Source organism: Oryx dammah, unplaced genomic scaffold (genome assembly GCF_014754425.2).
Source record: "Oryx dammah isolate SB20612 unplaced genomic scaffold, SCBI_Odam_1.1 HiC_scaffold_10, whole genome shotgun sequence".
NCBI lineage: Eukaryota > Metazoa > Chordata > Mammalia > Artiodactyla > Bovidae > Oryx > Oryx dammah.
The window spans coordinates 65,012,112-65,034,313 of record NW_024070194.1 but is presented as its reverse complement, the minus strand read 5'-3'; the positions used below and the strand labels follow the sequence as shown (position 1 = coordinate 65,034,313).

At 38.3% G+C, this 22,202-nt stretch overlaps 1 protein-coding gene across 4 annotated transcripts in view; it reads left to right on the top strand.

Moving 5' to 3' along the window:
- The window catches only part of CUL2 (cullin 2), a 74,607-nt gene that overhangs the window by 19,170 nt on the left and 33,235 nt on the right, over nt 1-22,202 (top strand). For all 4 annotated transcript variants that reach the window (XM_040248398.1, XM_040248400.1, XM_040248399.1 and 1 more), the window contains 6 exons: nt 3,752-3,854; nt 6,741-6,835; nt 12,769-12,874; nt 13,541-13,623; nt 21,517-21,613; nt 21,710-21,820. In XM_040248398.1, the coding sequence (XP_040104332.1) occupies nt 3,752-3,854; nt 6,741-6,835; nt 12,769-12,874; nt 13,541-13,623; nt 21,517-21,613; nt 21,710-21,820 (595 nt within the window). The remainder of the gene's footprint in view (nt 1-3,751; nt 3,855-6,740; nt 6,836-12,768; nt 12,875-13,540; nt 13,624-21,516; nt 21,614-21,709; nt 21,821-22,202) is intronic.

Here is a 22,202-nt window from a genome sequence, read left to right as displayed (position 1 = left end):
GGTGATGGAATTCCAGTTGAACTATTTCAAATCCTGAAAGATGATGCTGTGAAAGTGCTGCACTCAATATGCCAGCAAATTTGGAAAACTCAGCAGTGGCCATAGGACTGGAAAAGGTCAATTTTCATTCCAATCCCAAAAAAAGGCAATGCCAAAGAATGCTCAAACTACCACACAATTGCACTCATCTCACATGCTACTAAAGTAATGCTCAAAATTCTCCAAGCCAGGCTTCAGCAATACATGAACCGTGAACTTCCATATGGTCAAGCTGGTTTTAGAAAAGGCAGAAGAACCAGAGATCAAATTGCCAACATCCGCTGGATCATGGAAAAAGCAAGAGAGTTCCAGAAAAACATCTATTTCTGCTTTCTTGATTATGCCAAAGCCTTTAACTGTGTGGATCACAACAAACTTTGGAAAATTCTTAGAAATGGGAATACCAGACCACCTGACCTGCCTGCTGAGAAATCTGTATGCAGGTCAGGAAGCAACAGTTAGAACTGGACATGGAACAACAGACTGGTTCCAAATAGGAAAAGGAGTACGTAAAGGCTGTATATTGTCACCCTGCTCATTTAACTTCTATGCAGAGTACATCATGAGAAACGCTGGGCTGGAAGAAGCACAATCTGGAATCAAGATTGCCGGGACAAATATCAATAACCTCAGATATGCAGAGGACACCACGCTTATGGCAGAAAGTGAGAAAGAACTAAAGAGCCTCTTGATGAAAGAGAGTGAAAAAGTTGACTTAAAACTCAACATTCAAAAAACTAAGATGATGACATCTGGTCCTGTCACTTCATGGCAAATAGATGGGGAAACAATGGAAACAGTGACAGACTTTATTTTGGGGGGCTCCAAAATCACTGCCGATGGTAACTGCAGCCATGAAATTAAAATATGCTTGCTTTTCGGAAGAAAAGCTATGACCAACCTAGATAGCATATTAAAAAGCAGAGACATTACTTTGCTAACAAAGGTCCGTCTAGTCAAAGCTATGTTTTTTCCAGTGGTCATGTATGGGTGTGAGAGTTAGACTATAAAGAAAGCTGGGAGCTGAAGAATTGATGCTTTTGAACTGTGGTGTTGGAGAAGACTTAAGAGTCCCTTGGACTGCAAGGAGATCAAACCAGTCAATCCTAAGGGAAATCAGTCCTGAATATTCATTGGAAGGACTGATGCTGAAGCTTGAAACTCCAATACTTTGGCCACCTGATGTGAAGAACTGACTCATTTGAAAAGACCCTGATGCTGGGAAAGATTGAAGGTGGGAAGAGAAGGGGATGACAGAGGATTAGGTGGTTGCATGGCATCATGACGCGATGGACACGAGTTAGAGTAAGTTCCGGGAGTTGGTGATAACAGGGAGGCCTGGTGTGCTGCAGTCCATGAGGTTGCAAAGAATCGGACACAACTGAGTGACTGAACTGAACTGAATATAATGTATGTATATGAAAGTGAAAGTCGCTCAGTCATGTCCGACTCTTTGCGACCTCTTGGCCTGTACAGTCCGTGAAATTCTCCAGGCTAGAATACTGAAGTGGGTAACCTTTCCCTTTTGCAGGAGATCTTCCCAACCCAGGGATTGAACCCAGGTCTCCCACACTGCAAATGGAGTCTTTACCAGCTGAGCCACAAGGGAAGCCCAAGAATACTGGAGTGGGTAGCCTATCCCTTCTCCAGCAGATCTTTCCAACCCAGGAACTGAACTGGGGGGTCTCCTGCATTGCAGGTGGATTCTTTACCAACAGCTATCAGGGAACCCCTAACAGAGGGATCTGCCCTTTCTGAGGTTTGAACTAAGGACCTTCAGATCGAGACTGACATGCTGCCTTCTGTGCTAAGAGGGCAGACATGTATATTATATGTATATTATAACATTAATGATATCATTATATAGGTAAAAACACAGTGTGACCCTCAGCACCCAGGATATATACTCTGGAGAAAATTCACAGCATTCCAGTACTTTAGCTTCTTAGTATTTGGGAGGTTAAAGCAGTCTCTAGGAACCCTCAGCTGCAGGTAGCTGGGGAGAGGGGTGGGTGGCTGTCTGACCAGCTCTGCCCAGTGTCTGCCAGGCGCCATGGCTGAGAGGGTCTGGGGGCAGTCCTGGCAGACTGCTGACCTGCCTTTACCTTCTACCACAGGGACATTCCACATGAAGGAAGGGAGTAGGGTTGAGGCCTGGTCTCTGGGTTGAAGGGCCCTGTAGGAGGCTTTATGGACTGAGTAGACCCTGCAGGAACCAGAGACTCTTTCTGTCTAAAGGGAAGATGAGACGTGGGTGAAGGTTCCTGTCGTCTCCTGCTTGCTGCCCCCCTCCAGCAGAGCCCTGTGGCTGAAGGATGGCTGCCTCACTGAACAAGGTGTGTGTTCTCTAGAAAGGCTGGGATTTCATAAGAGTGATTCAACTTGTTGTCAATGCCTAACCCAGTTGTTAATATTAAACCAAATGTTGGTACAGGAACAGTGAAATTCTTTGAATTCATTACTGTTGCAGTTGTCAGTAAGAAACATTTGATAGGCTATCTGTGTTCTAGTCACTACAGATACAGAAAATGATGGTAACTTTTCTAGAAGGCTTCATAGTTTGCAGAGATCTTTTACATTTTTAGTGTTATTTGGTGCCCCAAACACGCCTATCAGACTGGTGGGGCAGATGTAATAGATGTGGAAACTGGTACTCAGGGGTAAAGGGACCCACACACCCTGTGCTGGTAATTGATGATGGAGCACAGACTTTATGCAAGATTTCTAACATCTGATTTCTTGTACTTTCCATTGTATCTAGATGATAATTGATAATGGATTTTGCCTTTGAAGAGCTTATTATTGAACTAGTCTCTTTTAAGTTCTGTGTGTACGTGGAATATCATGAACTGTTTCTGATTGGAATCTTAGTAAAAACTTTAAAAAGTGTTAAAAGTTACTTGTGCATGAATGAGGTTGGGCTAGGCAAGTACTTAGATACTTTTAAGGCTATTTTAACTAAAATAATGAGTAAAAAGAGAAGTTGGTCATAGAAGATGACAAGAGGAAATGAGCATAAGTTAAAGAAAATGGAATAATTAAATGTGTTCTTATTCTACAGAATATATAGTTACTTGTTGATTTGTAAATGGTTTTGAGATAGCTAGCTTCCTTGAAAAGTCCTTCAGTTATTGATATTTCTAAAATGTTTATTGTTTGATCTGTCTAAGATGATCCAATTACTCTTCACCTGATAGTGAGTTTTCTGCTCCTCCTCTGAAATAAAAAAATGTCTGTGCAAACAGCAAACTTGGAATGTCAGTTTTAAAAGTTTATTTTGAAAAATAAAGAACTGTGTTCCTAATTGTTCTATGGCCAGTTTTTCTCTTTTTCCTTTTCCTGTTATTTTGCCCAGGAATATAAGGTTGACTTCTGATACTCAGATATTAGGTAGAAATTTTAGTGGTGATAAATCTTTCATATTTTGAAACAAAAAAAAAGCCCCCACCCTCCTCTGAAAATTGTGCAGCACCATATGTTAGTACTTAATTTTTTACAAAGCATTTTTTGGGTGTGTGACTTATCTTATGTGGTCCTGTCCTGTCACATGTTGGGTCAGTGTCCTTCATTCTGTATGTATCTATATAATCCTAAACTACAAGAGTGAAATAAAGGTTTTTCATTTTTTAACTTGAGTTCTAACTTGAGTTAAATCTCATTTGTCTTAAAGTAATGTTTCCAGTGAATATGAAAACCTTAACAATTTAACTAGAGATATCTATGCTTTATGTGTGGCCTATCCTGAACCCCTTGGAGAAAGACTTTATACAGAAACTAAGATTTTTTTGGAAAATCATGTACGGCATTTGCACAAGGTAAGGACTGCTGTATGTATACATGACGTAAGTGTGTTTATGGCTACATAGTTATTTGACTAGTTCACTGTTTTCCAGTGCAGAAGTTCTATCAAGTTAAGGTTATTTGTTTTGTTTCCTGAATAGCATTTTTCTAAAATGTATTTAAGAGCTATGAGTCAAGCAATGTGTGGTTAGGTTCTCCAAGGGAAATCAGTTTAGTTGCTCAAGGTCATGCTACTACTAGTAAGTGAGGAGAGTTTGAAATCAAGATTTGCTCAACTTGAAATCAAGTCCTCACGTGTTCTTCGGATGGTGTTTGTAGAACCAGGTTTTTTTGTTTTTACTCTCCTTTCCCCACCTCTTGGTGAATCTCTGTAATCAATCTTTTAGCTGCCTCTTAATATCCTATGTAAGGTCTTGAAAATCCTAGGATTAAAAAGGAGAATGATAAATGAGGAAGTACGACAGGAACTCCCCGTGACCAGTTATTTCGGTCATTGTGCCATGCACATGAGGGAAACATCACAGACTTGATGACCTGCATATACGCAGTGAACAAATTTGCAGTATTTGGCTAATGGCAGCATTTCTGACTTATTTCGGATTGGTGATCTTATCAGGAACTGGATGAGATCATTTATTGTTTGAGCTAGAAACTTTTGACCACCTTTTATTAGCCCCGTGACCCTGGGCAACTCACTTAACCTACCTCACTTAACCTGGATAGAATTTTAAGTTCTTTTATCTATAAAATAGAGATAAAGTGACATAAACTGTGTAGTGTGTCTAACCCTGCACATGAGTAGGATGAGGCCTTTTTCACAGGGTAGTAACCTATAAGTAGAGCACAGTTGATCCTGTGATACTTCCCGTATAATCTTTGACGAAAAGCTAATTTTTCAAAGCCTGTTTTATCTATTTGTTTATGATTATTTCTAAATAGGGCAAGTCCCTAGACTTAGAATTACTAGGTCTTAAGTCATGAACATTTTTTATTTTTTTGACTTAATGCAGTTGGTCTTCCATGTCTGTGTCTTCCATATTGGTGGATGTGGAGGCCTGACTGTAGGGGAGTTGAGCCTCTGGGTTTTGGTATCCATGGGGCATCCTACAAACAGTCCCTGCTGATACTCAGGAATGACTGTAGTAAGAAATTGTTTCTGGATTTATATTTTACCCCACCAGCCGCAGAAGTTCCTAAGGGGGCCCTCTTCCCTAGCATTGTTAATGCTGTGCCATGTCAATCTCTCAGTCCTGTCCATCTCTGTGATGCCATGGACCATAGCCTGCCAGGCTCCTCTGTCCATGGAATTTCCCAGACAAGAATACTGGAGTTAAAAAAAAAAAAAAAAAAAAAGAATACTGGAGTTGGTTGCCCTTTCCTACTCTCAGGAGTCTTCCTGACCCCGGGATTGAACCTGTGTCTCCTGCATTGGCAGGTGGATTCTGTACCACACTGTGCCACCTGGGAAGTGTGGCATTATTAATAGTGGTTGGTATTTTTAATTTATTTACCACATGGTAGGCAAAAAAGGTACTATTTGTCGGCTATTCCTATCACTATGAGCTTTAATTGTTTAAATCCCAAGTTTAAAAGCATAGCATTTCATCAGAGTTATTAGATGAGCACTGAGATCAGGACTTGCCCGAGGTCACATGGACAGTTGATGGAAGGACAGTTGAGGTACAAGAAGCAGTGACTTTGGGAATGTCCGTCCTAGCCAGTGAATTTTTGTTGTTATACTGAATTTCAGTTAAAATTAACTTTTTAAATACCAGGCCTCAGATTCAGCTTGATTTTCATTTTTCAAAAGATAGTAGGCTTTTATTTTTATTTTATTAAGTAAATATACAATAACTTATTTAGAGAATGTGGAAAATTGTCAATTTTCATAGTCTTATTCAGAGAAGTGAATAATGTGAGGTGATGACATACAACTAGCAATCTGATCAGAATTTATGGACATGAGGAAAAAGAGAGATACATGGCAATAGAATTACATTCTGTTTTAATCTGACCTAGTATTCTAGCCCAAGGAACAGCATCAAACTATTACATTTTATTTTTTTATCTTAGGAAATGAAGCATTTACTCTGTAATGTGGATGCTTCATTTTCATCTCAAAGATTCACGTTTTTTTTTCCTAGCTCTTTCATTGTTACTGAAGGTAGTTAAATTATTATTTTTTTTAATTTTAATTTATTTATTTTAATTGGAGGCTAATTACTTTACAATATTGTATTGGTTCTGCCACATATCAACATGAGTCCTCCACGGGCGTACACGTGTTCCCCATCCTGAACCCCCCTCCCACCTCCCTCCCTGTACCATCCCTCTGGGTCATCACAGTGCACCAGCCCCAAGGATCCTGTATCGAACCTGGACTGGTGATTCGTTTCTTATATGATATTATACATGTTTCAATGCCATTCCCCCAAATCATCCCACCCTCTCCCTCTCCCACAGAGTCCAAAGACTGTTCTATACATCTGGGTCTCTCTTGCTGTCTTGCATACAGGGTTATCGTTACCATCTTTCTAAATTCCATATATATGCATTAGTACACTGTATTGGTGTTTTTCTTTCTGGCTTACTTCACTCAGTATAATAGGCTCCAGTTTCGTCCACCTCATTAGAACTCATTCAAATGTATTCTTTTTAATGGCTGAGTAATACTCCGTTGTGTATATGTACCATAGCTTTCTTATCCATTCGTCTGTTGATGGACATCTAGGTTGCTTCCATGTCCTGGCTAGAAGGTAGTTAAATTAGAATGTAATTTGTAAATATATAATGCTCAAATTATGTCTTTTATATAAGAACATTAGTTTTTGATAAATTTCATCGCTTACAAATGAAAATGATCACTGCTTTGTGTGTAAAAAGTGTTTTTCTTTATCTAGAAAGTTCTGGAGTCTGAAGAGCAAGTGCTTGTTATGTACCATAGGTATTGGGAAGAATATAGCAAGGGTGCAGACTATATGGACTGCTTGTACAGGTAAGTGCACTTTCACTTTCACTCCCCTGACAGATGCCTGTATTTGGTAGTTGAAGGAGCTTTTGCTTTTATGACCTACTAAAATGCACAGAACTGAAGCATTTCGTGATGTATGGACTTTTCTCTGCTAAGGGGACAGGTCTGTAGTGCGGGTCATGTGGATATTTGGGAGCCAGGCCATGTGTGGAAACTTAGTCTGTGAAAACTGAAGCTGTATTTGATGGCCTAGCTCTGTTTCTTCAGTTGTCTAGGACTGTGTAGCACGCATTAAATCTTAACAAATCTAAAGTGAAGCTTCAGCTTGGATGAAACTTCTAGTGGATCTAAGACAGCACCCTCCTCCAGCGTGTTCCTATTTGACTCCAGGATTCAGTATTTTATGTCTCATGGAGGTACCCAGCCTCATCTCATCCTGCCATTCCTCACGCCATTCTGTCCGTCTGTCTGGATTGCTTTTCTTCCTTTCTCTGAGTGACTAGTCCCCATTCCCTGCCCTAAACTTCTTGCCTCGATCTCCTGCTTAGATCTCCTGCCTTAACTGGCCCCTCCTGCATGTTTCCATGGCCCTCTGGCCTGGTCCTCTCTGACTCATTCACACCGACACTGGAAATAGGTACTGGGGTACACACTCAGAATCCCGTTTATTGAAGGATCGTGGATAAATAAAGGAATGATGCTGGCCGCAGTGGCCTGTGATGGCTGCAGTGAGAACTGTGCCCCCTCTGCACTGTGGCTTGGGCCACAGATGAACCGCTGCCTCAGTTTCTTACTGAGGAGAAACTGAGAAGCCGAGCTGACTTGCATTTTACATGATGCTTTGCAGGAAGCCACACTGGGGCCAAGGTATGGTCACTGCCTCGTGTTTGTCCTTCTTTGCTTGATGGGTTTTTTGTTTCCTTTTGTTTTTATATCACCTTTGGATTTAAAAAGCAACCTAGATGTAGGTTGCTTTTTTTAGAAATTGGAGCTTAATTCTAAATAGCCAGTAGGTCTGTTTCTTCTTAGAAGAGCAAAATGTAATAAAACCAAACCAGAAACCAGCAATGGCTAACAAAGGCATGGCTTACTGTGGCTTTGGCTTTTATAAAATGGTGTCTGCCATCCATTAAACATCCTGACCATTTGATTTTTTTCCCTACCTCATCCACCAAGTTACCTAGTCATAAAAAGAACTTTGAGAGTTCCTTAGCTGAACTATGAGGGAGACCAGAGGGAGGTTTAAGGATCAAGAGTGAGGGTGCATGTGTGCCTTTGCTCCTGCTGAGAAGCTGGGGCTGCTGCTGTACAGATGACAAAAGAAAGCGCTTCACCTGTGTGTGGGCAGTGGGACCCCTCATTAGCTGAGATGCTTCAGCAAAGATCCAAGTTATTGTCCTGTTCTTTCTTCGTTTTCTGAGACAACATTCTCTTGGTTCTTCTGCATCTCTCTTGACCAAAATCAATTTGGTGCTATTGAAATTAGTACTATTAAAGAACTTTTATTAAGTTTTATATATGATGCACACACATATGTATATGTGCGTACAGATAAAGCCATATGAGGTGATTTTTTACAGTGGGGGAAAACTATGGATCAGAGAAGTTAAATGTCTTGGCTCAAGGTCCCTGAGCTGGAAAAATGACAAGGGGAGAATTTAAACCCAGGTCAGCCTGAGTAAGTCCATTCAACCCCTTCATTCTGCCTAGTCTCATTCTAGATAGAGACTGCAGTCATGTAGGTTCTATTCTCATTCCTTAGCCACACTCCTTATTCTTTCTAGGATGATCTCAGTTCCTCCTGGTTTTAACTACAACCTGTATATCGATTACCACCAAAATAGATGTTTATTGCAGGTAACCTCAGTTTCAGAGGAGTAGTCTTACCTGACAGCCTGTACCTCTAAGGTGTTCTGTGGGTACATCGCACTGCTGCAGATGTTTACAACTTGTTATCTTTTATGCATACACTGACCCCAGTAATGCTCATCTCCATTAATGGTGGTACTGGACACACAGATGTATGTGCCAGAACTCGGTTATCCTTCACCTGAGGTTCTCTTCTCTGTCTGATGCCTCTTGGTCAAATCCTCCAAATGTCTCTTAAATTTATTATTTCCTTTGCATTGCTATTATAGTATGGTAGTTTGACCTTTTCATCATTTCTCACCTGTATATTAATGAAAATGTAACCAGTTTCCCAGCTTTTGATTTCTAATTTATTCTATTTAGTAAATTCCTTAAGTGCAAATTTGATCATTTAGTACCTTTCCACTGTCTATAGCAAAGGCTTAGAGTCAGTGGCTCACAGGATTCACTTGGAGGGTTGTGTTTGACCTCCATGTGGCTGGCTTCATGTGATGACCATCATTGCTTGTTTATACCGGTAGACTGAGTCATGAGATCTCATGGAGGTACAGTTGGCAGTAATTAGATGGAAAGTGTTTGATACTTGTTGGATAGTAGGTTATCCAGGCTATCTTGTTAGTAATCTCAGTCTATAAAGAAATCTATGTAAAGAAATGTAAAGGAAAAAAAAAAGTTTTGTTTCAAAAGTATTTTTCAATATTATTTCAAAGTAATTTCTAGCCTCTTCTTTACTCTGGAGATGTGCCTTAGCGTAGATGACTTAAGGATTCTGATCTTAAAGGAAAATAATAATGTTCCTGTCCCACTTTTCCTGCTACTCCATACCTGTTTAGCCCCTGCTGGCCCTTGATGGAACTGCTGGGACCCAAGGTTATTTGTTTAGTACTAAGTTGTGTCCAACTCTTTGCGACCTCATGGACTGGAGCAATTAGCTTGAGACCTAACAACTCCCGAAATCTAGCAGGTATTAGCATGAGAACAGTCCTTGTAATGCAATTCTCTTAAGATAGGTTGAAATGCCTGATTTCTTAGAGGCTTCAAATTTACCTTTAGGTTCTTAGTTCTTGTTAGTTAATGCTGTTGGGTTACTTAACTAGTACTCCAGAAAAGCAAAGGATAATTATTAACCACTTTGAGCCAGGATGAATTATAAAAATGTGTACTACTGCACAAATTGCACCTGAGCAGTGAGATCTTACCTGTGCAAAAGAGTAAAGACTATTTAAAGAATTTATTGGAAGCTATTTTACGATCTTATAGTATATATATGTTTGTTTAAAAACAAATGTGTCGTTAATAAATTCTATTGTAAAGTGTTACAGTGACTTAGAAATTAAGAATCATGTCTGAATCAAAATGAACAACTACCCTACTTTTTTCAGTTATATATATAAATAATTTTAAAAGCGTCTCTTATCAAGCTTAAGCTGTCAAGAGTAGAATATCTGGAATGAGAAGGATCTAGATAATAAAAGTTAGTTTAAAATTTATCCCATGAGGGAAAGAGAATAGTGACTGGTCCTCGGAAATGACACAGCGTATGAAGCTCCCCTGACCCAGGGTACTGGCTCTGAAATAGACACACAGACCTTGGGGAAGGGATCAGTGAGTCTAGATTTCTGCAGATCTAGCAGCTTCTCTTCCAAGTCAGCAGTGCTAAGAAGTTTACATTTAATATAGGAATAAGGGGGTTGCTGTAGGCTTCCGGATAGGAAGTTGGTATCCTGAAAATAGAATTTTCAGGTGAATGAGAGATGCCAGAAATGGGAAACAGAGACCAGGCATGAGAATGCTGCACTTGATCCAAACGAAGAGCCCACAAATGCATTGGAAGTGAAAAAAGAAAATAATGGGAGGAGGTGATGAATAGTTTAGAACAGGAGGACCAGCTGAGGGAAAGGATATAAAATGGAGCGTGAGGTAAGTGGTGCTAACGTTCTAGGTAGGATTGTTGATGGCCATGGTACACTGACCAGAAAAGGAGGGGTTTGGAGCAGAGGCTCTTTCAGAAAGGCATGTGTAATGGTGCGGGTATGACAGTTAAGTTCCCCTGCTCAGAAATGTTACATTTCTTCCTGTTGTTATGTCCCGCCGGATGGGTAAGCTCACCAGGCAGAAACTACATTTCTGTTTTTCTTTTTTTTGTCCCTATTGCCTTGTTGTACCTGGTGTGTAGTATGCATTTGGTCAGTACTTGCTGAATGAGAGAGGGAACCCTCGTGAATTTTCTGAGTCAGCTCTGCAACTTAGTAGTGGATGGACCTCTGCCGATTTCTTTAAACCCTCTAAGCTGCAGTTTTCTTACACATAAAATGGGGATCTTAATGGTACCACAAATACCTACCTCCTATTATTCAGCCAGCTGCAATGCTTAGGGCTGTCTCTGACGCATAATAGGCACTCCATAAATATTAGTGACTGTTTTTATTTCCTGGCATTCATGACTTTTATGATCTGGCTCCAGGCCGCTTTTCCAGACTTGTGTTCTACTGTTAGCTTTTGCCATCCATGCTTGCTGGAAAGTTACCCGTTTATTCATTTTGTTAATTCGAAGAAGTATTTTTCAAGGACTGCCTGTCTGCCTGCCACTGTTCTGGACACCGTCTGGCAGCCCTCACATTCTAGAGAATATGTGCAGACAAAGAAAGAACAGGGTTACTTCACACAGTGGCAGGTACTGTGAAGGAAAGGAAACAGTTGTGTATTGGATACTAACTTCACTGGGGGTGGCAAGTGAAGGCTGGTTTGGCTTGGGGGTTTGGTCAGGCCCAAGAGGTGTGTGAGCCAAGACCAGAGTGACCTAGGCCAGAGGTGCCTCCCTGCCCCAGAGAGTCTGGTTTCAGGTGAAGCAGGCATTCTCTCTCGAGCTGAGGCTTCCTCTCTCTCTCCTGTTCCCTTATCCTCAGCTGGAAGCATGGTGGTTGGAAACCCAGCAGGAAATTACAGGGGTTATAGTGAGAATGGAAGGGAAGGTTCAGTGGTACTTGGAGGGAAATGACTTTGTCAGCAGTGGACAGAAGAGACTAAAATGTTGACTGAAGCTCCACAGTGTAAGCCCTGGAGGCCAGAGCTTGACGTGAGTGAAGGTGGGAGGGAAGGTGTATAAACGGTTGTGGCCTTGTGCTTTATTATTGCCCATCGTTTCCTAGAATTGGCAGAGGAGTTGCACTGTTGAGATTTTTGCTTTCAGTTTCAGTTGTCTGTGAACACTGAGTAGACCTTTGATTTCGATGCAGCAAACGTGTGTGTTTTAATACAGAGATTTCGTGGTTGTTGCCTAAATACTTGTATCGTCAATAGCCATTTTCACCTTGGCAGAACCTGTCCAATGAATAGTTTTAGGAGGTGAGCATGAAGGGCCTTGTGAAATCTGGGATGGTGGCAAGTGGTACTTGAATATTGCGCACCCTTTGCACACATTTCTTTTAATCTTAGAACTCTGTTCATCTCAGTGATTCTAGGAGTTCATCACAGTTGGTCTTTCTTTATAAAGCTGTTTCCCTCTGGTTGACACAGTGATCTTAATTCTGTCCATTTTTCCTTCTACCTGTCTATAACAGTCTATTCCATTTTCTTACCTAGTGATTGTGATTTTGTGTTTGGTTCAAAAATGAAAAGTTAGATATTTAATGGTGATAAAATATAAATTAGAGAACTTCCTTGAATTTAATATTTTTAAGCATTTTCTGTTTAATTCTTTGCAAAGTGAACTTGGCTTATTTAAGGAGAATCTGAGAATGAGCAACTTAACTTGTAGAGGGTCTGACCCTTGGATAGCAGCTGTTGAGCTCTAAGAGTATTAGAAAATTTTGGAGCAAAACCCTTGAGTTTTTTTAAGTGGGACTGTGGTAATAGGATTTTTTTTTTTCTACCCTAGAGGTCTTATTTTTTGTCTTTTAGGGCCTTGCAAAGAGAGTTTGGCTGATAATTTTTATCTTTTTAAAAAATTATATTTCTAATTTCGTTGGGGTGTATTACTGAACTATTCTGTAGTTGATTATAACTCTAAAGTTTTTATTCTAAAATTCCAAGTTATTTCTTTCCGACTGATTGTCACATAGCATCTTGATACTACATTTGTTTTCCAGGTATCTCAACACACAGTTTATTAAAAAGAATAAACTGACAGAAGCGGACCTTCAATATGGTTATGGTGGTGTAGATATGAATGAACCACTTATGGAAATAGGAGAGGTAGGAAATTCTTTAAAAGACTGGCAAACATAAGCATGTTTTTATATACTGAAGTAATATGATTCACTGTCTTCTTAAGAACACTGAGTTGACTGTCTTAAAATTGTCAAGATTTAAAACATCCTAAATGTTAAATAAATGAAATAATGTTATGATTTACTAAGACTTTCACATAGATGAGAAGAACAGAAAAGATGTGGGAAAAATATTATTTTAATAATTAAATTAATGGTGGATGAATGACAGAAGGTTAACAGTTTTGCTTTATGAAGAAGCTCATAAAATGTATTTAGAAAATGTTGAGACTCTTATAGTTTAAAAAAAAAATGTGAAGGACATGGACTTAAAAGAGAACCCAGAAGAGATGAAATAGAAATCTGTGGATGCAGCAAACTTATTTTAACTAAGGTTTTATAAACATCATTTATTTCTGTAAGATTTTCAGTTAATGATAAAACCTTAATTCTGTTCCTTATTCAGAATGTCTGACATGTGAGCCAGTGTCATTTTAAATTAAGCCATTTATTTTCCTTATGTATATTCAGTTTTTATTTGAGTTTTGAAATAAAGTTATAAATACTTCTTCTGATGGGTATTTACTTTTACAAATGTTTAAAGCAAACACTGAGTAATTCAGCCTTGATGATTTTCAATTTTTCCTGGCAGCTAGCATTGGACATGTGGAGGAAATTGATGGTTGAACCACTTCAGACCATCCTTATCCGAATGTTGCTCCGAGAAATCAAAAAGTGAGTGTTGACATCGATCTTAAGTTGGTTCTGATTTGCTGATTGAAATGGTTTAAAATACTGAACACTGGCCTGGCTGTCCACTGCACATAGGCCCCATTTTACTGTAATGACCCTCTTTTTCCATTTTAATAAAGCTAGTGGTTTTAAAGTGGTTTTATAATCTTTTGGTTTTGGGGGGGTGGAACCACAAGATTTTACTATGACATCATATGCTTAGTAAATAAGTAAGTCCCTGAAGGAAGTGACTTCTTCTGTAGTCCCGAAACCTCTTGGATCCTGTAGACAGTGCTGCTGAGTTCTTTGAACATGTTCTCAGTTGAAACCCTGATGACAATAACCTGCTCAGGAAAAGATTCTTCCAGTTAGTTGGGTTACCTTTACAACCAGTTAACCCATGAGGCAAATTTATGAGAAAAAGGCTCTAGAATGGTTGATTCTGCTTGTGGCCCAGAGAGGATGGCTTGTCTGAGCTGCTGTGTGAATAGATTGTGGCACAGTGTAAGTTGTCCTGTGGAGTCCAGAGCGGGGCGTCCTTGGCTCAGGTGTGGCCTAGCAGATTCTTAGTAGACCCTAGGTGACTGGAACTGCTGTGAAGGGAATTCCCTAGACCAGTGAATTGCCACATGTAATGGCCACTCCCTCTGAAACTGCTTTTGGAAGACCCAAATAGGGAGTTTTTTTATGTGAGGAAAAAAAAGAAAGCATTTTTCTTACTATGGGGCTCCTAATAGGAAATAAGGGGTTATGAAAAAAAGTTCACCAAAAAGGATAAGACACTGTTTTAATAGTTAATGTTAATACCAAATAGGAAGTATGTGATAGAAATTAATAACTTATTTTTTAAAAATGGTCACTCACACTTTAATAATACTGTTGTTTCCAAAGGGGAACTGTTTTCTTCCTTCCTCTTTTCTCTGCTGAACTATGAATGACTAAAAGGGCACTCCCAACAAGGGTTTTAGGTTTCCTTTGCCAAAAATATCAACTTTATTCTTGAAATTCAGCTATTTTACAAGTACAATGGAAATATTGTTATAAATTTTCTAAATGCACTTTTATGAGTGATCTTTTATAACAATTTTGATCCAACCTAGTAAATTTTTAAGTGTGATTGTTAGCTTGTTAAAAGTGAATTTAATAAAAAATTAAGGAAAGCATGACTGTGTAAGAAAAACAGTAACAACTGTAGGATACTAATTCTGGAAAAGACATAGAGACTATGGTCAGAGACATTAGGCCAACTCATTTTAGTTTTGTTGTTATAGTCAATTTCCTTTACAGTATTATTTGACATGCTTTACTAATATCTCATTTATTTTTTTTATGTCTGCTTTATTAAGTAGGTATTACCTTACATTTTCTAGTGAGGGGTACTAAGGCTTAGTAATAATAATAAAATATGGAAACTGTACCAAGCAGTGATTGAAGTTTTACATGCTAATCCCATTTAATCCTTGCTGCCCTAGGAGACTGGTATGATTTACCATTTATAATGTGTTAATCTTCTTTGAAGATTTCAGAAAGTTGAGGGCCATCTCAGCCTTAAGGTAAAGTTATCTGTCAGGCTAATGGAGGATTTTTTCAAAAGCAGACTGTAGATTGCAGAATTTTTTTGTTTGCTTGAGAGAGTCAATGAAACAATTCTTAGTTTAATTTTTGTTTTTTGTGGTATCATTAAATGTGTACACACAAAATTTAATTGATAATCCAAAAGTAAAGTTGCTCCTTCTATATAAGGAAGAAAGAAACAAGTGATGGAGTCATAGATTGTGCGTCAGCATATTTTCATAGTGTCTGCTTTACTAAGGAAAGATAGAAGTAATTCTGTTCATACAATAACTTGTCTTTTATGGTAAAATAATAGAATGCCAACTGGGACTTTCATTGTAGTAACAGCCTAACGTTGATAATTTTAATAAAATGCTGTAATTTCATGGGTCTAAATGTTACAGTGTAAAAATGTGAAATTGGAGAGAAGAAAGCAGATCAGTTTTTTAATGCAAGTAAAAGGAATTGTTTAGGTACTTAAGGATACTACTGAAAACACAAACTCTCTAATGTTAAATGGATTCAAAATTGCTTTCCTTTTTCCAGTAGCTCTGTAGTTAACTTTCTAGTCAGATAGTCTTTGAGCAAAAATAAAAACTTTAAATAAAATTCTTTGTTCACCTGTGAATTAGGAGCAATTTATAACATAAGCTGCTGTGACTGATTTGTATTTTCTCTGACATGTTCATAGGCATTTTATTCTATTTCTAAACTGTTAAGATTTCATCGAGGAAAAATATAGATTTCATTGAAGAAAAAATATAATCGTGGATAAAAATAAATTTTAACATGTGCGTATTAGTTGCTCAGTTGTCCCTGACTCTTTGCAACTCCATGGACTATAGCCAGTCAGACTCCTCTGTCTATGCAATTCTCTACCCAAGAATTCTGGAGTGGGTTGTCATTCCTTTCTCCAGGGGATCTTCCTGACCCAGGGATTGAACCCAGGTCTCCTGCGTTGCAGGCAGATTCTTTACCATCTAAGCCATCAGGGTCTCATAAAATTTAATGTAATGGGCTTAATTCTTTCATATCTCAGTTTCTAAGAGAGGTTTAAATTTCCCATCATTTTAGATTTATTGATTTTCATCCTTGCAGTGGCTATTTTTGCTTTATGAATTTGGGGCCTCTGTTGTTAGTTGTATAAATATGAGGATTATTCTCTTCATGTTTTTTACTGTTGCATAGTACCGTTATCTATCTTGTGCTCTTTTACCATGTTCTGTCACATGTTAATATTATTATAGCAGTTTCCTTGGATTTGGGGGGATTTTGCTGTGTGTGTGTGTGTATCATTTAACCTTCTTAGTGTAAAATTAAATATAGACAAAGGAGACCATACAACACAAATGTATAGCTGAATGAATTATTGAAATTCAGATGCGCTTCTAACTGCCACCCAGGTTAAGAACTGGAGCGATGCCAGCCTCCCCTGAAGCTCTGTGTGTCCCAGCCCTGTCCTTCTCCCAGAGACACAGCTGTCCTGACTTTTGCACAGTCACTTTCCTGTGTCTTTATGGTTTTTTCACCCATGTGTGCATTCCTAGATGCTATAGTTTAGTCCTGTTCATCCTAAAAAACGTTGTAATCAACAGATTTCTCCTCCATCCTTCATTTTTTTCCCACTTGTAATACATTTGTTTAAGGAATCCCGGCCATTTGATGCTTACACTTTTCCCACTGTCTAGATTTCTCCAGTTGAGTGCATGAGGCCCATTTATATGTGTTCCTTTGTCCTGTGTGTTTCCTGTAAATTGGCAGTTAAGTGACCTACTCAGACTCAGGTCGGTTTTCCCTGGCAAACCAAGATATTTTGTTCTTTCATAATGTATGATTTTTTACGCTTTTTTAAAATTTAAGCAGCCACTGATGCTAAATGCTGATATCTTTTAGTTTATTGAGATTTGTAAAATAGGGCCACTTTTATCCTGTTGTTTGATTTTCATTTTTTAACTTGAAAAATTTTATAAAAATGTACTTACCCTTGTCTATTATTTGGTTATCATATACGAAAGACGAAATGACTGCTTTTTTCCCTTTTCTTTACCCATTTGTCAAGATAATGAATTGGTTTGCTGTCGTCTTCAGAAAGTGGCCAATTAGCTTTTTCCACCCAATATATCATGATGAAACATAAAGACTTAAATATATTTTATTTGTCTCTATTGTCTCAATTTTATTAAAGTTTGAATAGCCTCTCTCTGGTTAGTTGGTGCCCGAGTCTTTTTGCTATGACCATTGTCATCCTTGATAACTTTCTTGCTATCTCATATGTCAGGATGTTTCAGGCTTATCTTGTACATTTTCTTCCTCAGACCTGGCACTAGCTACTTAGTGAAAAACTTAGTTCCAAATACACAAATGATATGTAAATACATTCTTGAATACCATTGAATGCTCCAGATCTTTTCCTCTCCATGGAGGTGACCCCCTGTTTATCATTTGGTTAACTGTCTTTTCAAACTTTTTCCTATGAATTTTTATATCTATGTACAGAAATAAATACGATACAGAATATTTTTTTGTTTTCTTTTTGCAAGTGTATAATTTTTTCATTTTTTTCTAACTTTTAAAAGTTGTTTGTGACATACTGATTTATCTATCTTGATAATTTTTCTGTGTTTGTGCATAGAGATCTTACCTTCCTCTTTCTTCCTAAACTCTATATCGAGTACAGTTCTACCTCATTTTATTAAACTCTTCTCCTAGTGATGTGTATTAGGCTGTTTCCAGTCTTTCCATTAGTACAACTCTGAGTTCTGTTATGCACATAGGCAGCTTTTTAGAGCCACAGAGTACATGTGTTTAGAATTTTGCCCTCTATAAAGTAACTGTTCTCGCAAAGGCAGAGTATGGGAACCCATTTCTCTACCACTCATCAAGTCTTGATGCTACCAAATCTTGCTAGTCCTTGATTTCCTAGTACCACTGGAGTTACCCTCGAGTGGATACCACAGAGTCTGGGTGCAGGCAGTTTCCTTCTTCCTGGGACTACGCTCACTGCTCCTGCAGGGACACACTGAGCAGCTAGTCTGCCAGTGAGCTCACGGGTTTTGCGCCAGCCCGCTTTCAGTAATGCCACTCCTTGCCCATCCTCCTTCACATCTTCCACCCCCTTCTTGTAGCCGTCATTTCTCTTCTGCATTTTTGTTTTTCTGTGCTATCTAGTCTTCACTCCATCTTATTTTCAGTTTCTACAAGTCCAAGAGCTACTGCCAACAATGGAATATTAAAAAGTATCCTTCCTATCACTTCTCAGGTTTGGATTGAGGCAGGAGACTGCATTTAATTTAATCTTCTCATCATAATCACAGGGGGCAAACGAAGGGTTTCACCAAGAGATTAATTTGCCCATTGTCACATAGCAGAATCAGAATTTATGAAGAGTTTCAGCCTTTTTTTTTTTTTTGCTGCACTGGGTCTTCGTTGCTGCATGAGGGCTTTCTCCAGTTGTGGCAAGCAGGGGCTACTCTCCAGTTGGGGTGCTTGGGCTTCTCATTGCGGTGGCTTCTCTTGTTGCGGAGCACAGGCTCTAGAGCATAGGCTCAGTAGTTGTGACTGACGCACAGGCTTAGTTGCCTCCTTGGGCATATGGGATCTTCCCAAACCAGGAATTATACCCATGTCCCCTGCATTGGCAGGCAGACTCTTAACCACTGTTACACCAGGGAAGTCCCTCAGCCTAACTTTCAGTGACCATCACAAACCTAGCCTGCCCTCTTAAATGCCTTGGTTTTAAAATCACACTCAGTGCATTTTTTTTTTTTTTTGGTCTCTTAGCTTTCTTCTCTTGCTTCCATTTTGCTCAGTCTGTACTTAAAATGCTAGCTTAGTGATGCTTCACTCATTTACTAAGCACTGTGCTGTATACTTTCTTGGACTATGCTTAATCTTTACCATATCCTCTTGAGAGTGGGTGCATTTCTTATCCCCACTTTACAGAAGGAGAAATCTCGGAGTAGGAAAGGTTAAGCACCTGCACATGGTGACATATTAATTCAACCAGAACTTGAACCTAGGCAGTCTGACTCCAAAATCCTGGTCTTAAGAACTACAATAAACAATTCCTATAAGCTCCCAGCTGAGTGATTTCATTATGGTTGTTGTAGGCATTTTCCACTTAGTTCTGTCAAGATCAAATAATGAATCACATATAAAAATTCTTTATATTGTTTTCTCAGGGCTCATCTCTTGGGTTCACTGTTCTTAGATAAATCCGGAGCTTATTCACATAACCAGCTTAGTCATTGCTTTTATATAGTACTACCTTATTAGCATCATTTCAGTTTATTTTCATTATCTGTCAACTTAATAGAAATAAATTATAATGATTTTGTTGTACATTTTGTGCAGTTATAAAAGTATGTGGTGATCTTAAAGATTGAATAATTATGCCTAAGGGTTTCTGAGTTCAGATGTTATTCTTGCAGTAGAAGACAACTTAGTCATTAAGCGCTAGGAATATTGATATGCTTTCTAGGCAGTACCTTACCAGATTGCTGCTTCTCTGGGCCTTTTGGGGTCAGAAACAAAAAGGGCAGGAGTAGGAGTGGGTGTTTTCTGGGTGCTGAGCAGGGACAGTAGAATTTGGTCATGAAAATAACTTTAGGTAACCTGATTTATATATTTCTCACTTTGTCCCAGACAGAGTTAAAAGGCAAAGAGCTGTGCGCTCCAAATTGATAAATTGTCATATCATTTTTTCACCAGACTTAATTTGGGCTCAAGAGGGAAGGCGAGCAGAAGACATGAGCTTACCTAGTGTCACTTTGTATGTATTTATTGTCCTTATTAGTGATAACAAAACGTAGACTTTGTAACCAAGATTTTGTGACTGTCAGAAGGACTGTAGCCATATTAATTCAATCACAAAAAAACTTTTCCCAGAACATCCAGATAATTAAAGGAAGAAGGAAAGAGGCTTAGAGGGAGGTGAAGGCAGGGAAGGACACTGACTTACAAAGGTTATTGCCACGGTGATTCTCCTAAATGTTAGGAATGCTTTCTATCCCAGTGTAAAACCCAGATGATTGTACTGGAAATGATGATGGTATACTTTTCTGTTGCTTTTTTGGTAAAATAATTATTCATTCAAAGAAAGAAAATATTTAAAAGTGAGGTGGAAGATTACCAGTAGAAAGGTAAACCTTTGACTGGATAATGGTTTGATTTAGGCATTATTACTGGATTTAGAACCTTCTAGCATAGAGCCAGGCTGTTTTACTGTGGCTTTAGGCAAACCTTTTTTTTTTTTTTTCTATGTCTATAATTAGAAAAATAAAAAATTCACCTACATTTCTTATTGTCACTAAGACTTACATCCCAGTAGTGCCCTTGACTGACTAGGAGCTTATCAAAAGTCACATAATTGTGTCACATCTCAATAACCAAGAAATATTGAGTTACATCTCAATAATTGAGATGATTTTAGATCCCTTTGTAGCTGTAAAGAATATAGAAATATTAAAGCATATCTCAGTAAATTCTAAGTAGAGAATTACCTTTGTGCTTAGATGAAAGCAACTCAGTGGCTCTAGCATATATCTTAGAGAACAATAGCTATTAGTCGTTTCAATGAGCAAAATACTGTATAGAGTGTACTTTTGAGAAATGAGTCCCGTCAGAATACTGTAGACATACTTGGGATGGTTTAAAAACTGGATTCTCAGACCAAATCCTCTAGTAACAGAGTTTGTGGTGAGTGAAATTCAAATATTCTTAACCACTGGTATTGCAAGTCTTGAATTGATGGGTTTATAGCTACTCTATTAAAATTGAAAAATTATCTTAGTATCAACATAGTATCTTTTAATTTTACAATTAAGCTTTTCTGTTGTTTATTGCGGAGAAGGCAGTGGCACCCCACTCCAGTACTCTTGCCTGGAAAATCCCATAGACGGAGGAGCCTGGTGGGCGGCAGTCCATGGGGTTGCAAAGAGTCGGACACAACTGAGTGACTTCACTTTCACTTTTCACTTTCATGCATTGGAGAAGGAAATGGCAACCCACTCCAGTGTTCTTGCCAGGAGAATCCCAGGGACAGGGGAGCCTGGTGGGCTGCTGTCCATGGGGTCGCACAGAGTCGGACATGACTGAAGCAACTTAGCAGTAGCAGTTGTTTATTGAAATGACATCTAATGGGTATATTAACTGTCATAGATATTAATTCAGCTGCAATATTAAAAATTGCATTTTAAGTATCATGGGTGCATTGACCTTTAAAATACTTCATAAATAAAGTGATTAGACCAATAGAATAAGCAGCCGTATTTTGGCATACTTTGGTATATTTCCATGGATACTTGTATTCTCAAGAATGTTTTTTGTTTTACCTTGTTCTAGTGATCGTGGTGGAGAAGACCCAAACCAGAAAGTAATCCACGGGGTTATTAACTCCTTTGTTCATGTTGAACAGTATAAGAAAAAATTCCCTTTAAAGGTAACAAAGCTTCCTTTAAAACATAAATTATTAGACCTTTAATTTCTTAGGTTGCTTGTTCTGATTTTTAAAATATGATTTAATTGATTTATTTAGTTTTATCAGGAAATCTTTGAGTCTCCCTTTCTGACTGAAACAGGAGAGTATTACAAACAAGAAGCTTCAAATTTATTACAAGAATCAAACTGCTCACAGTATATGGAAAAGGTAGGAAAGCATTATGTTAACTATTGTCATCTATAGTATATCAGGTGTAGCTTATTTAATATGTTAGCTTAGTTATTATTTTTTTTTTGGTGGAAAAGGTTCCATTTTTCTTGATCAGTCATTGTTCTTGCTTGACATTTTCCATGAGAAAAAGTGCTGTTCCAGTTTTCATTGTGGTCAGTGCTTTCTGATAATTCTGATTAATCTAAAATTAATATATATCATATTCTTGACAAAATAATAAGCTATATTTTATGTTTAGTAGTTAAGATTATAGGCTAAGTACAAAAGCTAGGTATTGGGAGTTTTTTTCTTTCTTTCTGTAAAATAGAAGGAAAAAATAGTAAAATTATAATAATTGTAGATACTTAGTCTTTTGGTC